Source organism: Carassius auratus, chromosome 25 (assembly GCF_003368295.1).
Source record: "Carassius auratus strain Wakin chromosome 25, ASM336829v1, whole genome shotgun sequence".
Lineage (NCBI taxonomy): Eukaryota > Metazoa > Chordata > Actinopteri > Cypriniformes > Cyprinidae > Carassius > Carassius auratus.
Genome location: NC_039267.1, coordinates 12,740,656 through 12,766,928, shown reverse-complemented (window position 1 = coordinate 12,766,928; position 26,273 = coordinate 12,740,656). Strand labels below are relative to the sequence as shown.

The 26,273-nt window shown below is 38.6% G+C and overlaps 1 protein-coding gene across 9 annotated transcripts in view; it reads left to right on the top strand.

Annotated features, from left to right (window-relative positions):
• Positions 1–26,273, top strand: part of LOC113043381 (calcineurin-binding protein cabin-1) — a 91,026-nt gene that overhangs the window by 20,023 nt on the left and 44,730 nt on the right. For 4 of the 9 annotated variants that reach the window (XM_026202719.1, XM_026202716.1, XM_026202718.1 and 1 more), the window contains exons 21-31: positions 191–397; positions 484–629; positions 702–963; positions 1,094–1,258; positions 4,371–4,460; positions 5,072–5,256; positions 5,842–6,092; positions 11,729–11,824; positions 14,247–14,423; positions 16,979–17,397; positions 24,865–24,978. In XM_026202719.1, the coding sequence (XP_026058504.1) occupies positions 191–397; positions 484–629; positions 702–963; positions 1,094–1,258; positions 4,371–4,460; positions 5,072–5,256; positions 5,842–6,092; positions 11,729–11,824; positions 14,247–14,423; positions 16,979–17,397; positions 24,865–24,978 (2,112 nt within the window). The remainder of the gene's footprint in view (positions 1–190; positions 398–483; positions 630–701; positions 964–1,093; positions 1,259–4,370; positions 4,461–5,071; positions 5,257–5,841; positions 6,093–11,728; positions 11,825–14,246; positions 14,424–16,978; positions 17,398–24,864; positions 24,979–26,273) is intronic. The other 5 variants (XM_026202723.1, XM_026202722.1, XM_026202720.1 and 2 more) reach the window with 5 other exon arrangements.

Here is a 26,273-nt window from a genome sequence, read left to right as displayed (position 1 = left end):
AAACTAATAATGACAAAAGCACATAACAATATATCTAAAATTTTAATGAAAACGGAAAGTATTGAAATAAATGCTAGCTCAAAATGTGAATCAATACTATAATAATTTTATAAATAACACTCAAATAAAACTGTTTTGGAATCTGATTTCATGGTATTGTTACATCTTTCTCTCTCTATCTCTGATGTAGGTGGAGCTTCATTGGGATGATGCCGTCTTTATGTTCGAATACTTTAAACCCAAGACCTTGCCAGAGTTTGACAGCTATAAGACCAGCACTGTCTCTGCTGACCTTGCCAACCTGCTTAAAAGGCTTTCTGGAATAATCCCACGTAACAATGGCCCAACGCTGTCTGTAGATGACGTGTCTGCCTATATCGAAGGAGGTGCTCTCAAGGTTTGAGCTCATTGACTTTTATCCCTTCATCTAGATCTTTTTTTATCCGTTCATCTGTCAGTTAAAAGCATTTCTTCTTCTCCAAGGTGCCAGCGCTTCCGGAAGGAGCGTCCCCGGCGCCCCCTGTGGTTAACGAGCTGTACTACCTGCTAGCGGACTACCACTTCAAAAACAAAGAGCCGTCCAAAGCCATCAAGTTCTACGTGCACGACATCTGCTTGTGTCCCAACAGGTCTGTTACCGTTTTACATTTGAGGTTTCTATCATCAATGCATTCAGCTGTAGGTGACTGTTGTCTCTCCAGGTTTGACTCGTGGGCAGGCATGGCATTGGCACGTGCCAGTCGCATCCAGGACAAGCTGAACTCCAATGAGCTCAGGAGTGACGGACCCATCTGGAAAAACTCTCTGGCTGTGCTGACCTGTTTCAAACGGGCTCTGGAGATAGACGGCTCCAACCTCTCCCTGTGGATTGAGTATGGTACCATGTCCTATGCCTTGCACTCTTTCGCTTCCAGACAGCTCAAACAATGGAAACACGAACTTCCTCCTGAATTGATCAAACAGGTACTTCACTTTGTAAAGATGAAGACTCATCTGAGAGTGAGCGAGACAGGAGTGTGTATTAAACTAGAAATAAGTTTCAGGTGACTGTGTTTCAGGATTTGTGTCAGCTACTGTTTGTTTGTGTTTAAAGATGGAAGAGCGCAGAGACTCGATGTTAGAGATGGCGTCGCAGTGTTTTCAGAGCGCCTCTCGCTGTGGCGGTGATGAGGAAGAGTGGCTCATTCACTACATGATGGGGAAGATTGCTGAGAAGCGCAAACTGCCGCCCAAAGACTACCTGCAGCTGTACAAAATGGTGATGAGTTGGCTACAGCTGGCCTGCTGGATAATCTGATTGGCTATTGAGAATGTGTGACATCCATCACTAGGGTTGTTTTCAGACCTGTAGGTGGTTTGCTTTGTTCTAAAACCAGAGCTTTATTGGTTACAAATCGCCTTTTATTTTTGGTTTGTTTAGCTTCATGTTAATTCAGGTCACTTCTATATAGGGGTGGGCGATATCTCGATATTTAAAATATATCGAGATATTTTTTAAACACGATATGGATTTTGACACATTGTGTGTGTGTGTGTGTGTGTGTGTGTGTGTGTATATATATATATATATATATATATATATATATATATATATATATATATATATATTGTTTATGTTTAATTCTGATTCCTCCACTTTTTTTCTTTGCCTTCTCTGTGCTGTGCTCGCCCCCGCTCGCTCGCCCCCCGCCTCCTTGCTTTTTTCCCCCTCCCCTCGCGTGTACAGAACAAGTCTAAAAAACAAAAGGACAACTGGCTCCATTATATGGAGATACTTCGTTTTAAGGTGTAGGACGAACAGAAGGCAGATGTCTAACGTAGGGCCCAATGATTTCCGCGATGCAGAAAACGCGGACGGAATCCAGTCATAAAAACGGAATTTACAGTTTAATGCGGAATGTCACGGAATTTGTCAAATTTTGAATGAATTATCAAAAGTAGGTCATGCACTTAAATCAAATCGCGATATAGACTAATATCTGCAAATATTAACCCGGAAAAGTCTATATAAATATGAATCCTGCATGTTCTGCGTGTCTGTGTTAATGAATGGCGCAGAAGCGCGTCTTCATTCATTAAACACACGGAAGCGTGCGTGACGCTCACGCTGATTTCAGCGTCTTTCCTCTCACTGATAAAGATGTGAACAAATGAGGAACATCTCCAGAACTGCACCGAGAGTCACTTCATGAGCATCTAACCATTTGATTTGAGTAAAACTAGCTCATCACATCATAGACTGTAGTATCACATACACAGAACTGTAAAGGTAAACCCGTCAAAATAAAAGTATTTGGCCGAAATCTATTACTATTGTTCAGCAGAATGTACATAGCCCACTACTACTACTATTAAAATGAAATGAACATATTTTTTAAGGAATAATCACACAACATTTCTTCCATGTTTTATTTTTAATAGTAAATCGCCTTTGTTTACCAAAAAATAAAGTTTGCTTAATTTTAAATAATTAAAAGATAAATAAAATAAATGTTTTATGCCTTCATTTGACAACCAGAAAAATGTAAATACACAATTTCTGAAGGGAAAAAATTTCACGTAAGGCTATTTTAAGAATTTTTTAAACTAATTAAGTTGTTTTATGCATTTAATTAATTACACATGCTAAAACACAGAATTATGTAACAATAAAGCATATGGTGAAAAAAAAATAAAACGTTTCATATGGCCCTAAACGTAATATTTGGCATATTTGTTTTTGCAGTAGTTTTTGGGGGGTTATTTTTCCTGTAAAGATATCGAGATATATATCGTTGCATTATATATCGTAACATTGCAGGGTTCATTCCCAGGACGAGGCTGTGTGAACATAAGCCAGATATAATGCTGTGAAGAGATGACGCACGTTATCGCACGACTCTTTTACCGGCTGTTTTGAAGGAAGATCAAGATGGGTGGTGTTGGCTCAGTGCATAAGACACATGCCTTTGGTGTGAGAGACCTGGGTTCGAATTCACTGTGAGACACCAATGTGTCCCTGAGCAAGACAACTTAACCCCTTGTTGCTCGAGAGGCATACGACCTCCAACATAGCAATTGTAAGTCGCTTTGGATAAAAGCATCAGCTAAATGAATAAATGTAAATGTAATCAACATTCGGGACAAAAAAATATGTGCAAACTGTAATGAAGCAGAGATCAGTTTTGTTCCACACTTTCCGCGCTGACGCCGAGATCGTTCCCCAGCTTCAGTGAAAGTATAACGTGCCTAACGTTCTCGACTCATACATTACACATCACGCCCTGATGTCACGTGTCATTACGGGATCTTTACGGGTTGTGTGTGAAAACACGCACATATCCCGGGGTAATCACTGGCGGTTTGAAAATGCAAAATCTAGCGACCCGGGAACAATTGTCGGAAAACCTTACCCAAGTATTTGACAGAATGGCAGTGTGAAAGGGGCTTTCTTTATGAAGATAATTCAAATTCTGCTGTAAAGCATCTCTTAAAGACAATAATGCCTGTTTAGTTGAGTAAGTTTATGTCCGTTTGGTTCAAAGCATACCATAATGTGTCACATGTAAAGGGTTTGTTTACATGACATTGCTTTCAACTTAAAACTGCCCTGTAGTGCAGACTTTTGGAAATGGTTTCAAAGTGCACATTTTTGAAAATGATACTATCATCTCCATGTTAACACAAAAACGTCATGCACGTGTGTATTACCTGTTCAATCTACAGGCATGCGTGAGTGTCTCTACAAAGTGATATTGCCATCTAGTGGTCTGGCATACATTATACAACATTTTAGCTGTTTTTCGTGGATTCGTGTGAATTAGGATTGTTTGTCGTATGTAAATGAAACTTTTCAAAAATGCTAAGGAAAATTTTTTTTTTTTTCATTTTTAGTGCATTGTTATTAAGTAAATGTACCCGGAGTAAAACTGTCCTCTCATTGGTCAGAGTGCATCTCTTTATGTACTTGCTTCATCCGAACCGCTCCAGATTTCTTTGTCAGTTAGGCTGCCAGAAACTTCTGCAGGCAATGTCAGACTGATTGTTTGACGTGGATCCGAGCACGATTGCCTTGTTTATATATGCTTAAATGATCTGAACTAAAGAAAAAACTAGCAAGGTTCCTGAACAAATGCTCTAAATCAGCCAGGTGTGAAAACTTGTGAACCGAACACGCCAGCAGTTCAGTGTTACAGTTTGAGAAAGATTAGGACACACTGACATAAGTGTACTTTTAGTCACTTCACTGCAAACTCACCTTCAGGTCTGACTCTGTTCTGGTATGAAATGCCTACTTTATTCATCGTTCAGATAGTTCCTTGTGGATAAAACTGACCGCACAACAGTCAGACACGCATCTCATTACAGCCTTTGTGTCCTTCTCTCTCCAGTCTGCACACTACCTGCATGAGGAGGCAGCCAGATACCCTCGCAAAATCCACTACCACAACCCCCCTGACCTCGCCATGGAGGCCTTAGAGGTATGTAGTGGAATAGGGCTCATTTAAACTGTTGTGTATGCTTCCATTCAAAAGATGGGGTTGCTGCATTTTTTATGTTTTTAAAAGAAGAGCCTTATGCTCAAAAAGGTTGCATTTATTTGATCAAAAATACATTAAAACATTAATAATGTCAAATATTACCACAATTGGAAATTTTCTTTTTTAATCTATTTTAAAATGTACTTCCTGTGATCAAAGCAGAATTTTCATCATCATTACTCCAGTCTTCAGTGTCACATGATCCTTCAGAAATCATTCTAATATGCTGAATTGCTGATTAAGAAACATTTCTTATTATTTCCAATATTGAAAACCGTGTTGCTTAAAATTTTTCTGGATTTTTTTTTTTTTTTTTTTTTTTTTTTACGATTCTTTGAATAGGAAGTTCAAATGAACAGCATTTATTTGAAAAATAAATTATCCATGTAAAAATCTTTACATTGATCAGTTTAATTAATCCTTGCTGAATAAAAGTATGAAATTCTACATTTTAAACAATAAACTATTGAGCACACGAATAAACAACTGAGCACAAGTTACATTTAAATTCTTCTGTAAATATATCTCCTCTCTTACTTCCGACTGGTCAGCTGTTTTTCCGCCTGAGCGCCACCATTCTGAAGTTGCTGGAGAATGAGGAAGATGATGGTGAACAGTCTGAGCAGCAGATGAAGCTTCTGAATTATGAGGTGTTCTTCAACATGCTCGCCGAAGCTGCTGTTGGGCCCTTTGCACGCGGGGAGGAGAAGACCACGTCCAAAACCAGCAGTGACAAGTATGACCACAAACCTTTTAAGCTTTAGGCTTGGAGGGGCCTCACTTTGTCAAACATAGACTAAGATTCTGATTTCAAATTGATTACAGTTGTATGTCAGCAAACCTTTAAAAAGAGGAGGCTGCACTGCCATTGCTGATATTACACACTGTAGTCTTGCACAAGATCATGTAGAAATTAGTAGCAAGCTAAAAGTTAACCCAGCACTCATATTAGACAGACTTTGAGGCTGTTTCCTCACTTGATTTGCTTAAGTGCAGAGTTTTGAAGAAGTTATTTGTAATGAGGTTTCTGTCCCTCCATTACATCCTACACAGCTACTAGTCAATGCCCAGAAATGCAGTAAATAAATCGTTCAAGTAGTCCACATGACTCCAGAGGTTGTTTTATGAGTTGATGGCAAAGCTTTCTGTGCACAAAAATAACTCCTTTATTCAACAGTTTCTTCCCTTCCACGTTGATCTCAGATGCACTTTCACAAAAGCTGTGTTGACGTGAGAGCAGACGTTCTTTAACGATGTTAAAAGAAACCCTACATTCTTTTCGTGTTTCTGTTTTGTTAACATAATTCTCTCCTCCCAACAGGGAAAAGCTTCCGTCCGTTAACGATGAAGACTCGCGCTCCTCGGCTGGCGTGAGTACCTGTCCGGCAGCGTTGGCCAGCTCATCTGTCACATCTGTGGTGGCTCCTCCAGCTTCTTTGCCTGGCGACGGTGCGGCAGGTGCGAGTTCTCCCCCGTACGCGGTCACTCCGGTCGACCACGATTACATCAAACGTAAAAGCCTGCAGCAGAGGCACAGGCAGGGGCAGGAGCTCCAGCAGCAGCAGCAGGACGGTACAGTACCAGGGCCAGAGAATAACTCACTCACTCACTCACTCACGCACGGGGAATGAGGATGATGACGCTTACAGTATTCACCACTATGAATTTGAATTATGGGCTCTGGTGTATAATAACATCTCCTCCCACCCCTCTTCTTACCATCTGCACCAGGCCTTAGAGGATCATGGGAAAATGGGCAACATTGCTTACAGTGTCTCAGCATTTTTCGCTCTGCTTTAGTTACACTTTGTCATTTCTTGCCTTCACGTAATTAGGGGTGTCCCCGACTAAGGATTTTCATAGTCGAATCGGAATTTTCAAATCTTGCCGATGTACGACTGATAGTCGAATCATATGTTTGGGGGCGGGGCAAAATACATCAACAAGACTCAAGTCAGACATGCGACAACCATAATTACCGACGCACAGGGAAAATGTGTGACCGACGCCTCGCAGATACAAAAATAATGTTTTGATTAAAATTTAGTTAACATTAAACATCAGCAAAATTGAATAGTGCTTTCATTATAACATTATGTCTATAAAAGAAGTTATTAATGTTCTGTATTTTTGTTTTGAGCTGCACGCGCTGAAGATGACCAGTAGAATGAAGTATTTGATAGCAGGATTTTAATCAGTGGGATTTAACTCATTTATCTCATATAGAATACACTTTATTTATGCAACCTAAAGTTAATATTACGACTTAGAGGCTATCTGCGCAAAATGCCCCAAATGCATGAATGTGTCTGCGAGGCTCTAAATGAACTCCTTTTGTGCATGTGTTCTTCATGAACAACGTGCAGAAACAGCAACTAAACTCTAAAAATTCAAAGCATTTTATTATAATGGTGTTCTCCGGTCTCATCTTAGTTATTAATATTATGCTTCTTTGTTTGTCCTGATGATGCAGTGCTTTAACAAGATAAATAATAGAGGCTATATATATAAACCGGCTGAAATTTTTTGAAATCACTTGAACCCTACCTGATCGAAAAAATCGAGTCTGTGTCTTTTGTTTGAGTCTTGGTTAAGATATAAACCCCTGCCTCCAAGGTAGTTCTCTGTCTGTCACGGGTTCTGGAAAGTGAAACTTAAATCTGTAGGGGTGGTTGGATTTATTCAAGCATGTAAAAAAATATATTTAAAGCTTCTTTTTTTTCAGATTCTTATTTTTACAGCATTATCTTATAGGCTGTATATTAACTTCTTGGGAGAAAACTGCTAGTTCTATGTGAAATCAGACATTTGAGCTCCCCCATATAGCCAATATGGCATGATCATGACACCTCTGCGAATATTCAGCTGAGATTGGTAGTTGAATCTGGCTCCTCAAATCGAAGCATCGAATCATCTACTATTCGGGGTCACCCCTACAGGTAATGAAATCAGATTTTCAATCAGAATGGTTTACATTCATTCTTTACATTGTTTCTGCTGCTGAATTGCCTTCACATCCACCAAATTACCATCATTTTATGTGCGCTTGCCATTCCTGCACGAATTATGAATGTGCTTTGCACTTGTTCACCCAATAAATCATGTATTCTGTGTTGATCTTGTGGTGTAGGTAACCTGCTTGGCCATTTGTTACATTTTAAATGAATTAGGTCAGAAGTGGAGCAAGAGTGTAGTAGAAGCTTCTGCAGGTTTGTTTGGCTTTATTAGAATAATACATATACATTTTTTGGCTGTAATGATGGCTTAAAGCTTCTCAGTGCTCTATATCTCTTCCCATCTTTTTGTAAATTAATCTTACAGTCTTAATATCTCATTAATTCAAGTTAGTAAGACAACTTGATATTTTTCTAGACTTGGTACATTGCTGTCTCAACTTAGTGTTGTGCTAGTTTTCTTAGGAAGTTGACAGTGTCTTATTTCAACATAAAATATTAATATTGATGCAAACATTTAACATTTAAGTTGATTAAATGTCAGTAATGAACAACACTGCACAAATTATAGTGATCATGAAGCAGGTCTTAAAGGGTTCGTTCACCCAGATAGCAAATTTATGTAATTAATGACTCACCCTCATGTTGTTTCAAACCCGCAAGACCTCCGTTTATCTTAGGAACACAGTTTAAGATATTTTAGATTTAGTCCGAGAGCTCTCAGTCCCTCCATTGAAACTGTGTGTACGGTCTACTGCCCATGTCCAGAGAGGTAAGAAAAACATCATCAAAGTAGTCCATGTGACATCAGAGGGGCCGTTAGAATTTTTTGAAGCATCGAAAATACATTTTGGTCCAAAAATAGCAAGATGACAGTTCAGTTCAGTTCAGAGTTCAGACGCTCTGTGTGTCCGTCTGCTTCACGCTGAATCACACATGCGCAGCATCATCGGCTCCTCGGTTCTCGAATCAGACGCGTCTGACAGAAATGGTTCTTCACTCGTGAACGAGTCAATCTGTTGTTAATTATCTGGCTCGGCTTGGTGTTCATCTTCAGTTCTCTCTTCACAGCAGTTCAGTCAGTGTACTGTTTGAGTAAATGAATTACTCCGGGATATTGGTTTGTTTGAACTCAGAGGAAGTGTCAGCCACATTTTTTAAAAGTTAACATCTTAAGTCATTTGTGGATTAATGCGTATTAGAGATGCGAACAGTTTAAAACGATTCAGTATTCATATCGCGAACTGGATATCACAAACTGCTTTGTTTTGAACTCTCTCTGACAACAGACACGGAAGAGAAGACAATGCTGAATAAAGTCGTCGTTTTTGCCATTTTTGGACCAAAATGTATTTTCGATGCTTCAAAAAATTCTAACTGACCCTCTGATGTCACATGGACTACTTTGATGATGTTTTTCTTACCTTTCTGGACATGGACAGTAGACCGTACACACAGCTTCAATGGAGGGACTGAGAGCTCTCGGACTAAATCTAATATATCTTAAACTCTGTTATGAAAATAAAAAGAGGTCTTATGGGTTTGAAACAACATGAGGGTGAGTCATTAATGACATTTGCTATCTGGGTGAACTAACCCTTTAATTCCATCCCTAACGTGTACATTACAGTGGACACACAATATACAACACCCCATCAGTTATATTCAGTTATACTGCCACCTGTTTGCATAGTTGTGCAACTTGGAGAACAACTTTTACGTCAAGTTAACGAAATAATTAAGTTGTGATGAGAAAAAAACACAAGAAAATGTAAGTCGTGAACACAAAATAATTTATGACGAGATCAAGTCATGATCATGGGAAAAAAAAAATCCATGGCCTCTTTGGACTTTCGTAGTGTACTTTGTCAGCTTTCAGCCTTCCTATACTGTGGTAACTTGTGTTATTTGTAGTAGTTTGAAAGGAGGCATGGCTGTGGCCTGTTTTGATGAAACCGTGTCAGATGGTGCTGTTGGCCTAGTTGCTGGAGTCAGTCTCAGCTTGGTGTGTTCATTTCATACAGTTCTTAGATTACGTCACTTCAGTCTTTAGGTGGATTGTCAGGGGTTAAACTTCTGCTCAGCTCTTATGTTGTGTTCATCACAGTTTAGGCTAAATGTAGCATGTCTTACATGACTATCAATGGGCATTGTTTTGTTTTTTATATGTATAATGTAGCTATGCAAGTCATGTATTTAAAGGATATTTCATTATGCTTTTTAAAGTAAAAAATAAGCAATGGAGACTCATCAACTCACCCAACAGATTTGGCTGTAAACAGGATTACCCAGCTTGAAGAAACAGAAATAAAAAAAGAGACTCAAATTTCGCATTAATTTAAATCACAAGAAATGTTTTATTACACACACATACACACACACACACACAAAAATATCCTGTTTCATTTAAAGTTACTTTATCTTATTTGGGAGTCACCAATATTTCTGGGTCAGTAACAATAATTGTTTGTTTTGAGAGATATCAATAATTTTACTTTAGTAGTTTACCACTTTTAATTAAAGTGACGATGTAAAAAGGTAATTTGATTAAAAACAGCCACATGAAATGAGTATTGCTTTGAAATTTTTTTTATCTGCATAGACAGTGTGACCAACTCTTTAACTGTGAATTTTTTTATTTAATTCACAATTTATGAAATATGATTATTTATTCAAAACATAAAAATCGTATAGATGTGTTGTATATAGTAGAAAAGGTCTCAGTCAGTAGAATTTGAAAAAAATATATGCGGGCTTTCAAACATGGTGCGATCTTTAATTGCTAATGAAATATAATATTGTTTATTTTAAACCGAAACAAGAACACGCTTCATGTGTGAGCAGCTCTCTCAAAGAGATCTACTGTTTTTCTTTTCTTTCTTTTTTTTTGTTTAATTTATTAGCGGTATTTACTTTCTCTGTGTCAATAATCAATTTTTATTTTCTCAGTTATCTGTAAAGTGCAGCATATGACTTGCTAATGGATTGAAGTGGTAATGGTCCTGGATGCTCTATTTAAGATAGAGACAAAAAAACAATGAAACCGTGCAAGAACACACTTCATGTATGAGCGACTTTTTTTTTTTTTTTTTCAGTTTTCCAGTTATCTGTGAATAATATATCCCACTAAATAATATATTACTAATAATATACAGTGCAGCTCTGATTGCTTTCATGTTTTTTGTTTAGTTAATAATTTTTTGTGGCTGGCCTCATGTCATTGCCTCACTGAAACCACGACAGCTTCCTGCAGATTTGAAGTCTGATTTTTAAAGGTGAACATTGTGACATGTTGCCCATGTTCCTCAGTTGCTCCCATGGCCTGCTTTGGTCTCCCTGTCTCCCTGCTGCCTCCTGCCTGCTCCCTCTCTGCCTGCCTCTGACCTGCTTCCCACCTGCTGCTTCTTAATGGATGCATGATGGGTCAGCTCCCTGATTCAACAAAGACTTCCCACAATGCACTCTGCACTGCTCTGTGTGCAAACCCACTTCTGACCAACGTGTCTGCCGTGGCTCACATGTGCAAGGGAGATTGTTCTTGTGGGTTGTTCTGAATAATGTGGGTTGGTAAAGACAGCTTTTTCCGCAAATGTTGGTGAGTGGATGAGTTTAGTTTCTTTATCAGCTGATACAGCAGTTCAAGACGTGATGAATTCACTCTCCTGTATGATTGATGATTTTTAAAGGCCCCAATATACTCACAGTGAAGTTCTTTTTGGTATTTCGATCTCAACTCTGCTGAGAATGCCATATAAATGAATATGTTAATATGTGCATTTTCCTGTTGGATACAAAAATAGACAATTAATTGGAGATTTGCATGTCAGTGAAGGCGGAGCTTGCAAACTCCCAAAATGAACTGACCAATGAAATTGGCTTTGGCTTAATTTTGTTTAAATTGCTGTTAACAACAGTCTTTGATTTCACTTGAAGTATATCGGGGCCTTAATGTGTCAATGTCACAAACACATGCAGGTCTTATTTCACCTCAGAATCAAAAGAAAAGATATTCTAAACATAGAAGATGATGCCTGGTTTTGCTTCGAGGCATCATTTTCAACACAATTAAGGACAATTTTCTCCCAAAATGTGGTGAAATATGACTCAGAAATAACCTCTAAAAGCTGCCTATTTCTCAGCACAACAGATAATGAAAGATCTCCTCTATTCACACTACAGCGGTTCACAGAATATATAACTGTATGACTTCTCTCCAGGTTCTGAAACATGTTCTAAACTGACTTTCCTCTACAGCTGACTTCTCACGTGACCATGACTACTGCCTGTGTTTCTCTGCTTTGCGGCCAGGATCTGTGTATGGTACAGACGCCCTTCCTCGCACAACCGATAGTACGAAACTACTGGCTCGCCTGTCATTCCTCAAAAGCAGAGCGTAACTTCCCCAATTCATTAGATAAAGAGTTAAGTTACCCAAATTACAAACTTTTATTTCATTATTTTCCTTTCAATTGTAAAGTTGAGGTCACAGTTACCATTATTCGGTTTTTATTTGCAATTTTTTTTGCGAGCTAAATCCAGTAAATTCAGTAGAAATCCACGAAAATGGCAATTTAGCATGCTATATTCATCGGTAGACTATAAACAACCATTTTATCCAGCAAAATTTTGCTAAAGTGAGAGCAACTTCACCCTTTAGCTTAGGTTATGTAGCTAACCTGCTGAAATATGGCACGTTCGATGAATTTCACCGAGAACGTGCAATTAAACACTTTTTACATTTTAGTTTGTCTACATTAGAAAAACATTTATTGCTTAAAAGCGGTTTCATAATGAAGATTTTTGTTTCTTCTTTTTTTCTTTAATGATCTTATTGTTGAGCTCTATTATTGGTCTTCATTCTGTTGATTATTTCAATTCTCAGCCTTTATAACGGACACTACATTGGAATAACAATAACTGTAATGGAATTATAGTTTGGTTGTATGCTCTGCTTTTGAGGAAAGTGACCCCAATATTCACTGTTCTAATATTTGCTGTGGGTCACATCAAAGATTATTATGCAGTAACACTTGACCTTTGCACAACAAAAGCCATTTTCTTCTCACTCTTACTCTGTTGATGATTTCTCCCCTCAGTCGGATCAGTCTTTTCTGCACCCGGTCCCGTCTAGACCTTCTTTGTGTCTTTAAACATACTCTTGAGCTCCTGTTGAAATCTGTAGCAGACCAACTAATGGGCCTCCTAGAAGTGTTGGCCTATAGCTGCTAATGCGCTCTGCAGGAGGCTGCAATTTTGCGCTGACACCGTGCCATTTTCCCCTTCCTTCACACTGAGTGTGCGGGTGTGGTGGAGGGGAGGGGGTGTTCCACCGCACTCTGTTGTGTCATGGAGGTGATGGTGTGTGCTAATGAATTTCTACCCTCTGTGCCAAATGCTGACACTCCCAGCATGCTCAGGGGCCTTTTTGCTTGTTTGTGGGCAGCACAAGAAGAATTACATCAACTTTCTTTTCTGGGCTTATATTTTCAAGTGCTTTGCTCTACCTCAGGAGCAGGCTGGTTCGACACCGCATTGAAACATGCGCTCTGTAACCTCTGACCTCAGACCTGGATCAAAACCAATGCACCTGTTAAAGAAATAGTTAACTCAAAAGAATTATCTTCTTTCATTAATTACTCGCCTTAATGACCTTTCAAACCTGAATATGCATAAGTGCAAATCAGGTATGAGAATTACGGTCAAAGGAAATATCAGCAATGAAAAACTAGTTACATTTTAGTATTTTCCTCACACAAATCAGAAGAGTTGGAATATGAGTCATAAGTCACAATTTCAGTGTAGGTAGAAGCAAAACATTTAAGAGCCTATGGGTTTGGGTGAGGGTGAGTAATATTGACCGATTTTTTGTTTTGTGGCTTAATAGAGTGCTGCAGTGATGAGATGGTTTTTTTTCTTTGCAAACCCGAATAGGATTTTTCAATTGGCTTTTGGATTATTTCAGAAAATAAGCTCAGAGACCAACAAAAGTTTGATTCTTACACCTTTTGTTCACAAAAAATGGAAAATTACATCAATGGCGAGGAAGCGTCATCTCCTTAATAACAGAAAATCCGGTCAGAGGTGGGGAAAGTTGAAATGTACAAGTTGGAAAGTGTGAGTTCAAATAGTTTGCAAGATTGTGATAATAAACAGAACATGGCAGTTAAAGCAGACTGATGAATAGATGTTTACCTGTTCGATTTAATGTTAAAGAAAGCATTTGTAGTCCCACTTATTTCAAGACACGTAATATCTTTAAAAATAAAATCACAAGTGGGATGTTACTGATGTATTTTATGTAATTGAAAAACATGGACATATCGTGGGTTTTGTGTTAAATACAGACCTTATTTCAGGCATTTAACCAAAAATTCACTGACTTTCTGACTGGTTTCCGTGACTTAGGACTCTTGCAGCACTTTAATGCTGTTTCTTTAATTTTTAGAAAATGATAGCAAAAGTTCTCAGGTAAATAATTCAGATTTCTCTTTCTCCATGTTAAAATCCAAAACAAGCCTGCCTGCTCTTCAGGAATAGCTGCATTTGTAAATCTGTCAATCCAGCAGTTGTTTCCAGCCTTGTTTCCGTTAGAAGTTATCACACAATTCATCTGGGGATCTGTGTTGATTTGTGGATTGTGCAAATTGGGCTACTCTGAAACAATAAATGAATAAAAGGTCTTTTTTAATTACGTGATTATTTACAAAGGACAGAGGAGGACACTCTTGTCGAATGAGTGTAATTGTGTGGTATATTTTTTCCCCTAAATCAGAGCAAAGTCAGGACAGCGTTGCTGGTATGTCGGACTCCAGCTCCTTGCAGGACGTCTTCATGGATGCCACCAGCTCACAGGACAGCAGCCACAAGGTGGATCCTGGGAAGTGTAGTATCTTTCCGGAAGAATCAAGTGCCACTGGAAAAGAGAAACCGGCCACAGCAGAGGATGCAGGTATTGATGCCAGTTCTTCTAAACGCGATTTTTTTATTAATTTCTAACCCAGCTACAATAACAGTATTTACTGTATTTGCGGGAGCAAATACTTTGAATTATTGTTCTTGTGTCTGTGGAGCTCAGGAGTGACTCTCCAACTGGTTAACACATGGTTACAATCATAATAATTATAATAATGATAAAGGTGGCTGACAACGGATTAACCAGGAAATACTTAATGGTTATCCAGCACATCTCCCATCATTTTCTCATTATGGTTAAAAAATCAAATGATATTTGCTTAATTGTGGTAAAATGTATATAGCATTTAGTATTGATATTTAACATATTTCGTAAACACTCACCAACCCCACTTTTGTACAGTAGTATAAAAATGTTTTAATTAGTTTTTTGTGCGAAATTATTGAATAACTCTAAAAATAAATTAATGTAAAATTATCTTATTTGTCTTGAAAAACACCAATTCTCACTAACTATTTACTACTGCTCCAAATTATTTCGGCTTATTAACAGTAAGTAAGGTTATTGTTGTTGAATCACAATAAAAGGCCACTCTAAACTGTGCAGTTTTACTGTATTGGGGGTCCGGGGGTGGGGGTGTTGGTGGGGTGTATGGGTTGGGCTCTGAAAACCAGTCAGTATCTGGTGTGACCACCATTTAACTTTTACAGTGCAACACAGTTGATCAGGACATTGATTGTGGTCTGTGGAATGTTGGTCCACTCCCAGAACTGGGATGTTTTCAGCTTCCAGGACTTGTGTAGAGATTCTTGCAACATGGGGCCGTGCATTATCATGCTGCAACATGATGAATGGCACAACAATGAGCCTCAGGATCTCGTCACTGTATCTCTGTCCATTCCCCACCGCCACCATGGGCCACTTGATCCACAACATTGACATCAGCAAACCGCTCACCCATACGATGCCATGCACGCTGTCTGCCATCTGCCCTGTACAGTGAAAACTGGGATTCATCTGTGAAGAGAACACCTCTCCAAAGTGACAGATGCCATCGAATGTGAGCATTTTCCCTCTCAAGTCTTCCCTGATACAGTTTCTGACAGTTTGTGGAGAAATTATTTGGTTATGCAAGCCGATTGTTGCGGCAGCTGTCTGGGTGTCTGGGCTCAGATAATCTTGGAGGTGACGATGCTGGATGTGGAGGTCCTGGGCTGGTATTGGTTACACGTGGTCTGCAGTTATTTGGCTGGTTGGATGTACTGCCAGATTCTCTGAAATGACGCCTTTGGAAGAGAGTCATGGCCAACAGCTCAGGTGGACATTCCTGCAGTCAGCATGCCAATTGCACGCTCCCTCAAAACTTGCAACATCTGTGACATTGTGCTGTGTCACAAAACTGCACATTTTAGAGTGGCCTTTTATTGTCACCAGTTTAAGGCACACCTGTGCAATAATCATACTGTCTAATCAGCATCTTGATATGACACACACCTGTGAGGTGGATGGATTATCTCCGCAAAGGAGAAGTGTTCACTAAAGCCTGGCTCACACTACAGGATTTTTAGCCCCGATTTCACCCTCCTGAGAATCTGAGCAAACATCTTGTCGAGCACCTCGATCTGTCCCGATGTTTGGCGCAGATTATCTGGTAATGTGAAGCGTACACTGGAAGAATCTTGCAACTCCAGATCTGCTCACACACAAATCGGGGCAGCCCCGATTAAAATCAAACATGTTTGATATTTAGGATTTAAATCGGGATGATGATATCTATATGATCACATCAGTATTTCACAGCCAATGCGCAAAACCACAAAACAGCTGATGAGTGGCTCTGTTAGATAGTGGAGACAGAGGAAACTGTTTCTTGGCATTTTAAAATAGCACAACTGTCTGTATAATATGTCAAAAAAGCATCACAACCGTAAGGAGAAAGAGAAACGCTGGAGTGAAATGGCCTGTTTAGAATGCATCGGTTGAGTACAGAAAGCTACTAGCACGCTAGCTAACATACGTAAACATGAATATCAGTGATGATCTGCTGCGTGAGATCAAGTGAGGCTCTCCCTCTGACATGATAATCTTAATGATATCTTGTAGTGTGTGATGCGCCATGATGTTCAAATCTTGTAGTGTGTGCATGTTTAACATGTGAGGGAAGATATTCTGCAAAGATTCTCCTTATGTATGTGCTGCAACCAGATTTCAAAATTGGTTATGATTTTACAACTCCTTTAGTGTGATCTGGCTTTGCACAGATTTAGATAGATTTGTGAACAATATTTGAGAGAAATAGGCCTTTTGTGTAGAAAAGAGTTCAGCTCATGAAAAATGGGGGCAAAAACAAAAGTGTTGCATTTATCATTTTGTTCAGTGTAATTTGATTGATAGTATGCAACTAGTTTAAAGTTAGAACTGGTCCTTAAAATAAAGTGTCAAAAGCATTTCAAAGCATTTTCTTTTGATATTGGATTGAAATATTGAAATTCAGCCAATATCTGTCTTGCCAGAATCACAAAACACAGTTGATTATCATTTACTCTGTTGCTTTTTACAATCAATATCTCTGGCATCTTAAAATCCCACAGGCCCCTTGGAGGACAAGAACATGGATATCAGCTCTGCCACACTATCTCAAGAATCTTCAGTCACACAAGAGTCTTCAGATACCACCTTATCCATCACCTCCCCTGAGGCCTCCGTCCCCAAAACCCCTACCACAGACACCCCGACCCAAGCTCCACCTCTGCCACTGCACACCTCCCAACCACACAGACCTCAACCCCAGACCAGCTCCTCCAGTGAGGGAAAGCGTAGGCCAGAGCCGCCGCCTCCTCTGGAAGTGATAGAGTTGCCTAAGTGTCTGCCGCCGGGATGGAGAGAGCAGAGGAAAACACTAGTGGATGTGTGTGTGAGGTCTCTCTTCCTGTGTCTGGGTCGCTACCCGCAACACTACAAGAGTCTCTATCGTCTGGCTCACCTGTACTCCTACAGCAGGACACACAAGGTGCGCATAAACACACAGACACACGTGCACACACACACACCTTGTACACACACGTCACAGTGTATCATTTCTGCACCACTGAAATACAGGAATGCAAACTGGCTTGTGATCTGAGACAAATGAAGTAGAGATCTTTTTTGTTGTTGTTTGAACGGTTTAAAAAAAAAATTGGTGTTTAAGTTACTCTGGTAATGTAATTAAATTACTGATTACTAGTTATGTTTTCTGTACATCCATGAAATTTGCATGAAAAAGTAAGATTTGTGTTGCCTAGCCACAACATCCCAGCATAAACATATAATACGTTATAATAAAAACATTCAAATAAAATTATAATGTTATAACATCATATTTTAAAGTACATCAAAACTGTAAAATATTTTAGAGAAGGTTTTTTTCCCAGTTAATGTCATTTTTTAGTAAGTATGAGATCTTAGATGAATTTCAGTCCAGTTTTATGGCAGGTCACAGCACTGAGTCTTCACTTTTAAGAGTTGATAATGACCTCCGTGTAATTAGAGATGCAGGTAATGCGGCAGTTCTGATTTTTGTGCAGCTTTTGAAACAATAGATCACGTGATTCTTATAAAGCGTTTATCCCATTTAATTGGAATAAGTGGGACAGTTTTATAGTGGCTCAGATCTTACCTGTAAAATAGATAATTTTCTGTAAAGTATGGTAACTTTGTTTCAAAGGTAGTGCCTGTTACTTGTGGGGTCCCCCAGGGTTCTGTTATTGGCCCCATTTTATTTTCCTTGTATATGTTGCCCCTGGGCTCAATAAAAAAGTATGTTCTGTCAAGAAATTACTTTTAGAAGGTTATTAATGCCTTTGTTTTGTCTCATCTGGACTATTCAATTTGTTGTACGTTGAGTCCTGCCAGACCACTATTTCACGCTTGCAATTAGTCCAGAATGCAGCAGCTAGGCTGCTAGTGGGTGCTACGAACAGTCATCATATCTCTCCTATTTTATTTAACTAAATTTACTTTATTTAAGCTAAAAGCTACAACTTAATAAAACTATACAGACTTAATAAATGCATTTGTACATTTAAATTAATTTATATGACAAGACCGTATAAAAATAAAATCCCATTCGAAACATTAACAAAAACTATAGTTGTTTATCAATTTATACTGAATAATGCTGCTTCCTAAATTTTGCTATTGGTTGAACAAGCTAATAAATAAAGTAAATAATAAATAAACAACAAATAACCACCATGTTTTTGCCACAAAATGATGTTTCATGTATGTAAAGCAAATACTATTGTTTTGAGGTATTTATTTGGGGCTGGTTAGTAAAGGTTTGCAATCACTATGGCACATTCGGTTAGAATGCAATGACTCTGATGTTTCTTCTTTAATTTTTATTCTCCACTGTAGATATGTGGGTATGTGTGGTTCTGAAAGTATACACACAATAATGGTAAATAAAAGGTACACAATAATAAGTATAACAACAATAAACATTTACAACAATATTATATAGTTACAAAAGGCATTAAATAGGATTAACTGTATTCAATGTATAATTACAATAAATCAACATTATGTACAGACTGCTCTGAGCAGGACTCGAACCCGCGGCCGTAACATTATTAGCGCCATTCTGGCGGTCTTATGTAAACAAATGACGGTGCAATTTTAGAACGTTAATCTTGAGGCATTTATAGGTACGCATGCAAATAAGCATATAATCCACATAACGGGTCTGATAACCATATAAACAGCTGTCATAAACTCACATTAATTCACACAAAGGAATGGCAATTGCTGAATCTTTGTACACACGCATACAGTATTGCCATTAATATCTGAAGTCTGGGATTATCTTAAACCACAACAATACACAAATGTATTAATAACAAAGATAAGAACATTTGAACTTACTTCTAGCTGCACGCACACACTTGAAATAAACTTTTGGAGAACACGGATTAGCTCCGCACTAAACTTTCTGATGCAACAACCTTCTATTTCCTTTGGCGGAACTACTTTCAGATGACGCTAAAGCTGTACTGATTCGTAGTTTCAACTGTCAATTAAAAAGCCCACCAATAGCATTCGCTGTCCATTGTTTGTTATCACAGTCCTTTACAACAACTATTTCTCCCACTCTCTCTCCCTTACAAACGCACAGTCGTACAGTAATGACACGCACACACACAGAAACATACATGCACACAGAAACTTGTTGTCAGCGGTGCACTGATGTTTTTATCTTAATTTTTAAGTTTTATCAACTTTAAAAGCTACATGTCATTTCTCACTAGCGAGTTAATAACGACACTCTTCTTGAAGCAGATATTTCGCTGTTAGTAGACTCGCTGCTGCAGAAAATTGTTGAGAGACACACACACACTATCGACGCATGCTTAATCTCTCTCTCTCTCTCTCTCTCCCTCTCTCTCATAACTGCATTACTATCAAAAGCTCAAGCCTTTATTACTAGGTCTAAAATGACGTTTTGGAATTCTCAAACTGAGGCACTGGATGAAATGCGTAAGAAATTAATCCTTCTCACAAGAATCTTTTAAGGGCAAAACCAGACCAATGTTTTGAAATCTATCATATGAACAATGTTTTTAGGTTTGAGAACCATAGTATAAGTGGAATAATTGACTCCGGTCCATTAAATCATTATAAAATAATGCACACCCAAGGTGTAATGCAATCCCATTTTCAATTATTCCTTACTTGATTTGCGGGTGAAGTATAACCATGATATTTCTTGACAGTGTTAATGAGATTCACCTTGTTTAGTCCCACCCCATTAATCGAGTCAGTGTTAGGCCACTCAAACAGTGTTTTGTAATCTTAACTGTGTTTTATCATTTTAGGAAATCATACTGCAGCTGGCTTGTAAGTGTACTTATAGGAGTCACTGCACATAACACTGGAAAGTATTTTGACATAAAAAAGATACAATGACCACTTGCTGCACAAGAACGCCAGAATCAGCTCTAGATTTACCGTTTGTGTATCTCTAATGCCAGTTTAGCCAAGAGGATGATATCATATTCAACCTTGTGTGTGTTTAAAGCCCATGGACGTTGGATGCCACATCCTACAGAAAGTAAGACTGGGCGTTGAAACTCACCTTATGGGTATAAAAAAAGCAGTTGTGACAAGTTAAGTGTAATTACATGTTTTGTAACACCCCTGGCCATTTATCAAACCACTTAAACTTGCCTGAAGTCTAATGTATCTGCTGCAGTTTGTTTTTTACTTGTGGTTGATATGCAAATTTGATAACGTGGGGTCAGTGGGGATTCCCCATGCTGACTTTACATACAGTATGTGGTCAAGTCATGTAAAAACCCATGCAAAATAAATCAACTTCCTGCTCAATTGGGCTGATGGTCTTTGTTAGTCACAGCAAGCTGGCAAGGCCTTCAGATGTCACATTATTATTAGGAATGCCCTGAAATAAAAATGATCGGCTGAAGCCGAACAAAATGAAGCCCTGGGCTGGAGACTCATAACCAAACACATTTTTTTTTACCTCATGTCTTTTGCCAATTTTTTTTCACTATTGCATAAATTAAATAGCCAAAATGCGCTTTTTACCATTTTGTCTTGCTTTTCAAAGAATAAACAAATTGACACACACATGTATGGGCTCACTCTGATGACACATAAAAAAATGGTGGGACTGAGCCTCTTGGTGGCGCTATAATAGAACAAAACATGAAATTCCCATTGACTTAAATACAGTTTTGTGAAATAAAATGCTATACTAAACAAATGCATTGACTTAATATTACGAAACTCGCAATGTGCCAACAACACATCCCCTGAAGTTACTCAAAATATTTCAAAATAGTGGTCAAAAGTTATAACTCAATTTACATAAAGGCTAATAACTTTTGAATAAATCTGGCTATTGAAATGCTGCTGGTTTTAATAGATTCCGTGGGTCAAGCCGAGAACATAGATATGAAGTTTTCCTTATTTGGCTGAACTTCCTGTCCGCCATCTTGATTTTCAGTCAAAATCTACTTTTTCGAACTCCTCCTAGACCGTTTGTCACTGATATACAAGAAAAATTGTCATTGTCATAATGACATTTTTACTATAATAATACAACATTCAGTTTCTCAGTTCATTCACCACTGGCTAGTGTGACATGGCAGTAATTTTAAGCCCTGCCTAAAAGCATGTTGCAGCATTTGTTTTTATTAGAACCAACATTTCAACTCTGTGTGAACACTTTGACATTTCTGTTTTGTTCTTTCTCTCACTGGCTATGTTTACATGCACACTTTTTGGTTCAACGGGACTGAATTCATTACGATTGATGAATCTGATTGTAGTGTTTACATGAACGCTAAATAAAGTGATCGGGTTGATGTGCGGGTTCATATGTCACAAGCTACAATTGGAATAGATTTTTTTGACGTGCACACTGCTCAAATAGTGAAAGCCAAAGTCACATAGATAATATAGAGTTTCTCACTGTTTGCACATTGTAAACAGAAAAAAAACTTTTTCAGTCCAATTGATCAACAATCCGATTACAAATGGATTATTTGGGTTCATGTTAACGTAGCCACTGAGTGCCCAAGTCCTGTCCCCGAAAGTTCTGGACCTTTGAAAAAGTACCACGTCGCCAGCAGGGACTTTCTGAGGGGCATTTTTTTACACAGAACTTTATTTAGTTCCTGGTTCCTGCGGTGGAAACACACCGAGTACCAGGCCAAAGTCCCTAGTTCCTGGGAGAAGTTCCTGCGGTGGAAACGCGGTAATTGACTACTGGTTTAAATTTCAATCTACAGGGCTCCAGACTAACAAAGGTTTTGTTAGTCTGATAATTGGCCAGTGTGGTTTGGTTTTGTTACGCTTCTGCTCCATTTGCTGTTGAATGATTCTCAAACGCTACAAGAAAAGGAGTGTTTATAAGTTAATCCAACTGGTCGTGGCACCAGTGCAACCTCTAAAAAAAATCAGCTACTCTGGCAAGAAACAGGATCACAGAATGCAACCATTTAGTTGTAGGATAGAGCCCTTGCAGTGATGATTATCGCTGAATAATGACTTAAAATTTCAGTCTATTATAAGAGAAGACCTGAGATAAAGCAGATGAACTACTGTTATGGTGCATGCTTTTTTATTTTGAAGCTTGGAAGTTTCAGTCCCTATTCATTATGAGTGCATGCACAAGGAGCCAACACTTTATTAAAAAAATTTATTACATGCAAGACTTGGGACTAGAGATCGACCGATATGGGTTTTTCTATAGCCGATGCCGATGTTTAGAGTTCAGGGTCAGCCGATGGCCGATATGTGCTGCCGATTTTTAGGGCCGATATCTTGAAGTTTTCCCTTTCATTTGCATGCTAAAATGTCACACTAATAATAAGTGGATGCACAACATTTCTAAACTTATCATCATTTATTGAGCATAGACAGAAGTCAATCAGAAAGTCAATCATTTACAAAAAAGTTTTAGAGCATTTATCAAGCAGAATTTTGTTGGAACATAAATGTAAACTTGTATACATTTAAGTACATTTTTATAAATAAAAATCAATTAAACTAAAAAATAAAAATAATAATATATATATAAAAAATAAATAACAGTAGTGCTGCAAACACACTAGCAACCAGCAACATTTGTGTTTGGTATAAATGACACAGAACATCTAAAGTGCATTCTAATTTCAAACTTACATCACAGTCTGTTCATTATTAAAATAAAGTACAGTCAACCAAACATTTAAAAGGTTACACTGGTCAGTTTAAATAGACCATACTATACCGGTCCACTCTGCTGTTACGTCAAGGACATTTTTGCTCACGTGAAGATGATGATCTTTTCCATCTAGTTTACATTAAAAAAAAATAAATGAAAAAAAAAATCTTATAGTTTAACATTTAGATACATTGCGAACATGGTAATATTTGGATATGTGCAGAACGAGACGTGAGCAATAACCTCCAAATACATCTAGTCAAACTCGCGCTCGCCCGTCCTTGTCTGCACATGTGTCTCGAACTAATGCTCTGTAAATGCAGGATTTTTTAAAACAAATAGGTCTAGCGGAACGCAAAAATGCAAAATATTTTGCAGAACAGGATCAAACAAAAAAAAGCGCAAAAAATGTTTGATAACATTGCAATTGGGTTTTATTCAGACTAAAACCCCTTTAATTCAGCTGAGAAAGCTTTTTTTCCAAGTGGCTTTGCACATAATAGTAATACCGCTGCAGACGCTTTTTGCAGTATTAAGGTTATTAATTGATCATCAATTTAAACGTCGTTTGATCATGGAAATGATCGAATATTGACATCCCTAAATACAAATAAGTTGGATGGAAACCTGGCTATTGTCTGCATCAAACCATGCTTCGGAACAAAAGTGATTCACCATTCTGGGCAGCTCCAGGACACCTGTCCCTCCGAGCACGCTGCTGTTTGTGAGAGCTGCCAACTTCTCCACCCCATTTACAGAGTGAAATTCTCTGACTATCTTTATCTCCCAGGACTGTTGTTGAATCTTCCAAAAGTTTTGGCTTGGGGTCCTTCACATGTGGCAGCAGCACTTTCCACTGCACCAATAACACGGGGCTGCCTGCTGACGTGCCTGATTTTAAATCGGTGCTACTTAACAGGCATATCGGCCGATATATATATTAAAAAAAAAAGACAAATATATCAGTCGACCTGTACTTGGGACACTATATCATGTAATTCTCTCTCTCTCTCTCTATCTCTATCTCTCTCTCTCTTTCCATTGCATGTGTGTTTGTGCTCTTTTCAGACCCTTTCTTACTTAAACGGATTCATGTATGTCATCTCAATCCCTTCACACTGAGAAATCTGTCTGATCTTTGAGCAGAGATTGTTTAGCATTGAAATTGAATCACCTCACCATGATTTTTTTTTTTTAACTGTCACAATATAATCACACCGACTCATTCCCAAGGCGAAATCATTGAAATTTAGCTCTCGGATTTAATAAATGGCCCCAAACAGCGTTTGAGCTCTCATTTGTACAGTGTGTGAGATGCAGTGAGAGATAAGTGTGTGTCTGTTTTCTAATGAAGTAAGACTGCAGCGCTCTGATGTTATGTGTTCATTAATGGTGAATTAGCAGTGTGGAAATGGATTTGATGGGTTGATACAGTGTGATTATATTGGAGTGTCACTAGAGTTTGGATTATCTTTCAGTTTTAAACTGTAATATGTTGTACTATCACTGCAAACTTAACAGTATGAAGTATATACTATCACTGCATGCTACACTGTGTTTAATTGAAATGTTTATCCTCACCTACTGCACACTCTTTCGCATACTGCCTACCTTATCATTAAATAGTATATACTGCGCAGTTAAGCAGGACTCTAGTGTTCCATCAGGTGTGTGTGTGTGTGTGCGAGTGACTTCACTCAGCTCAAGTCACCACACACTCTCTCCAGCTGCATACAGAGCGGACTGAATATGTTTGTGTTTTCACAGAACCTGCAATGGGCACGAGACGTGTTGCTAGGGAGCAGTGTCCCATGGCAACAGCTGAAGCACATGCCGGCACAAGGACTTTTCTGCGAGAGGAATAAGACCAATCTGTTCAACGTAAGTCACACATGCATGCAGACGCACTTATATGTCAAAGTTCACCATATCACAGAAAATTTAGTTTGATCCAGTATGGAGATCTTAGCAATGTGTGTTTATCTGTTAGAGCGAGTCTGTTGTTCATTCACATGAGTTTCCTCCAATATAGTGCAGTAAAATCCCTCCACACACACACACAAATCCAGAGAGATTACGACTCCTCACTGAAAATGCCCTGAACTGGCTGGATGTACTGTCCTCACTACACACCATGAGGCAGACAGATGGCATCACTATGGTGTGTGTACATGAGTTATTGCTGTTTTGCCCAGTGGCCTTTTGGCACATTGGTACAGTCTTCACCGAGCTGAGGCCGTAACATTAGTGTTGTGTTAGCGTGTCTACCTTTGGCTGTGGGTGCGGTCGCTGTGAGGAAGCAGCCTGTGGCTTCGTCAGTTTTGGCACACGGTGGTATAAAAACACTCGGGCGTCACGTCTCGCTGGGCTTCAGAGCTCTGCCCACTAGGGTACACCAACCTCGTACCCACCTGTTCTCAGCTTATGGGAAAATCCACACATACACAAGCAACATCCGGTCCAGGGCTCATTGGAGCGTACGCTCCGGTGAGAAGTGACGAACACAGAAGCGCAGAGGAAAGAGCGAAACAAAACACTGGTCACGAATTAGAAGTGCAAAATGAGAATGGAGGAGGCTGGTTTCCTTTGCTCTAAACAAAACTTGGTTCTTATAAGACTAGCATATTTTCACAGGAGCTTACGCTCATGCCTACTTCCTACGTCATCGTGAATGCGTGTACAACGGTTAGCGGAAACTAGAGATAAATATGATTTATATATAGCTTTAAATATGGATATTTTTCTTACACAAACACATCGATTCACTTCAGAAGGCCTTTATTAATCCCCCAGAGCTGTGTGGAGCACTTTTTATGGATGGACTTTTTTTTGGACTTCTTGACTATATTCATCTGAAAACGTAAGTCATAAAAATCTAAGATGTCTTGAGTGTGAGTAAATCATGAGATAATTTTCTTTTCTTTTTTTTTTTTGGTGAACTGTCCCTTTAATCCAAAAGCAATTCCATTTTCCCAGTGGTATCCTTCAAACGAATTGCAGATTTAAAGAAGAAGTGAGATTTTTTTTGAAGAATGCTGGTAACCAAAAAGTTAACGGTAGCCATTGACTTCCATAGTATCTTTCCAATACTATGGAAGTCAGTGGCTGTCATGAGCTGCTTGATTACCAACATTCTTCAAAATATCTTCAGGTATGGAACAAATTGAGAGTGAGAG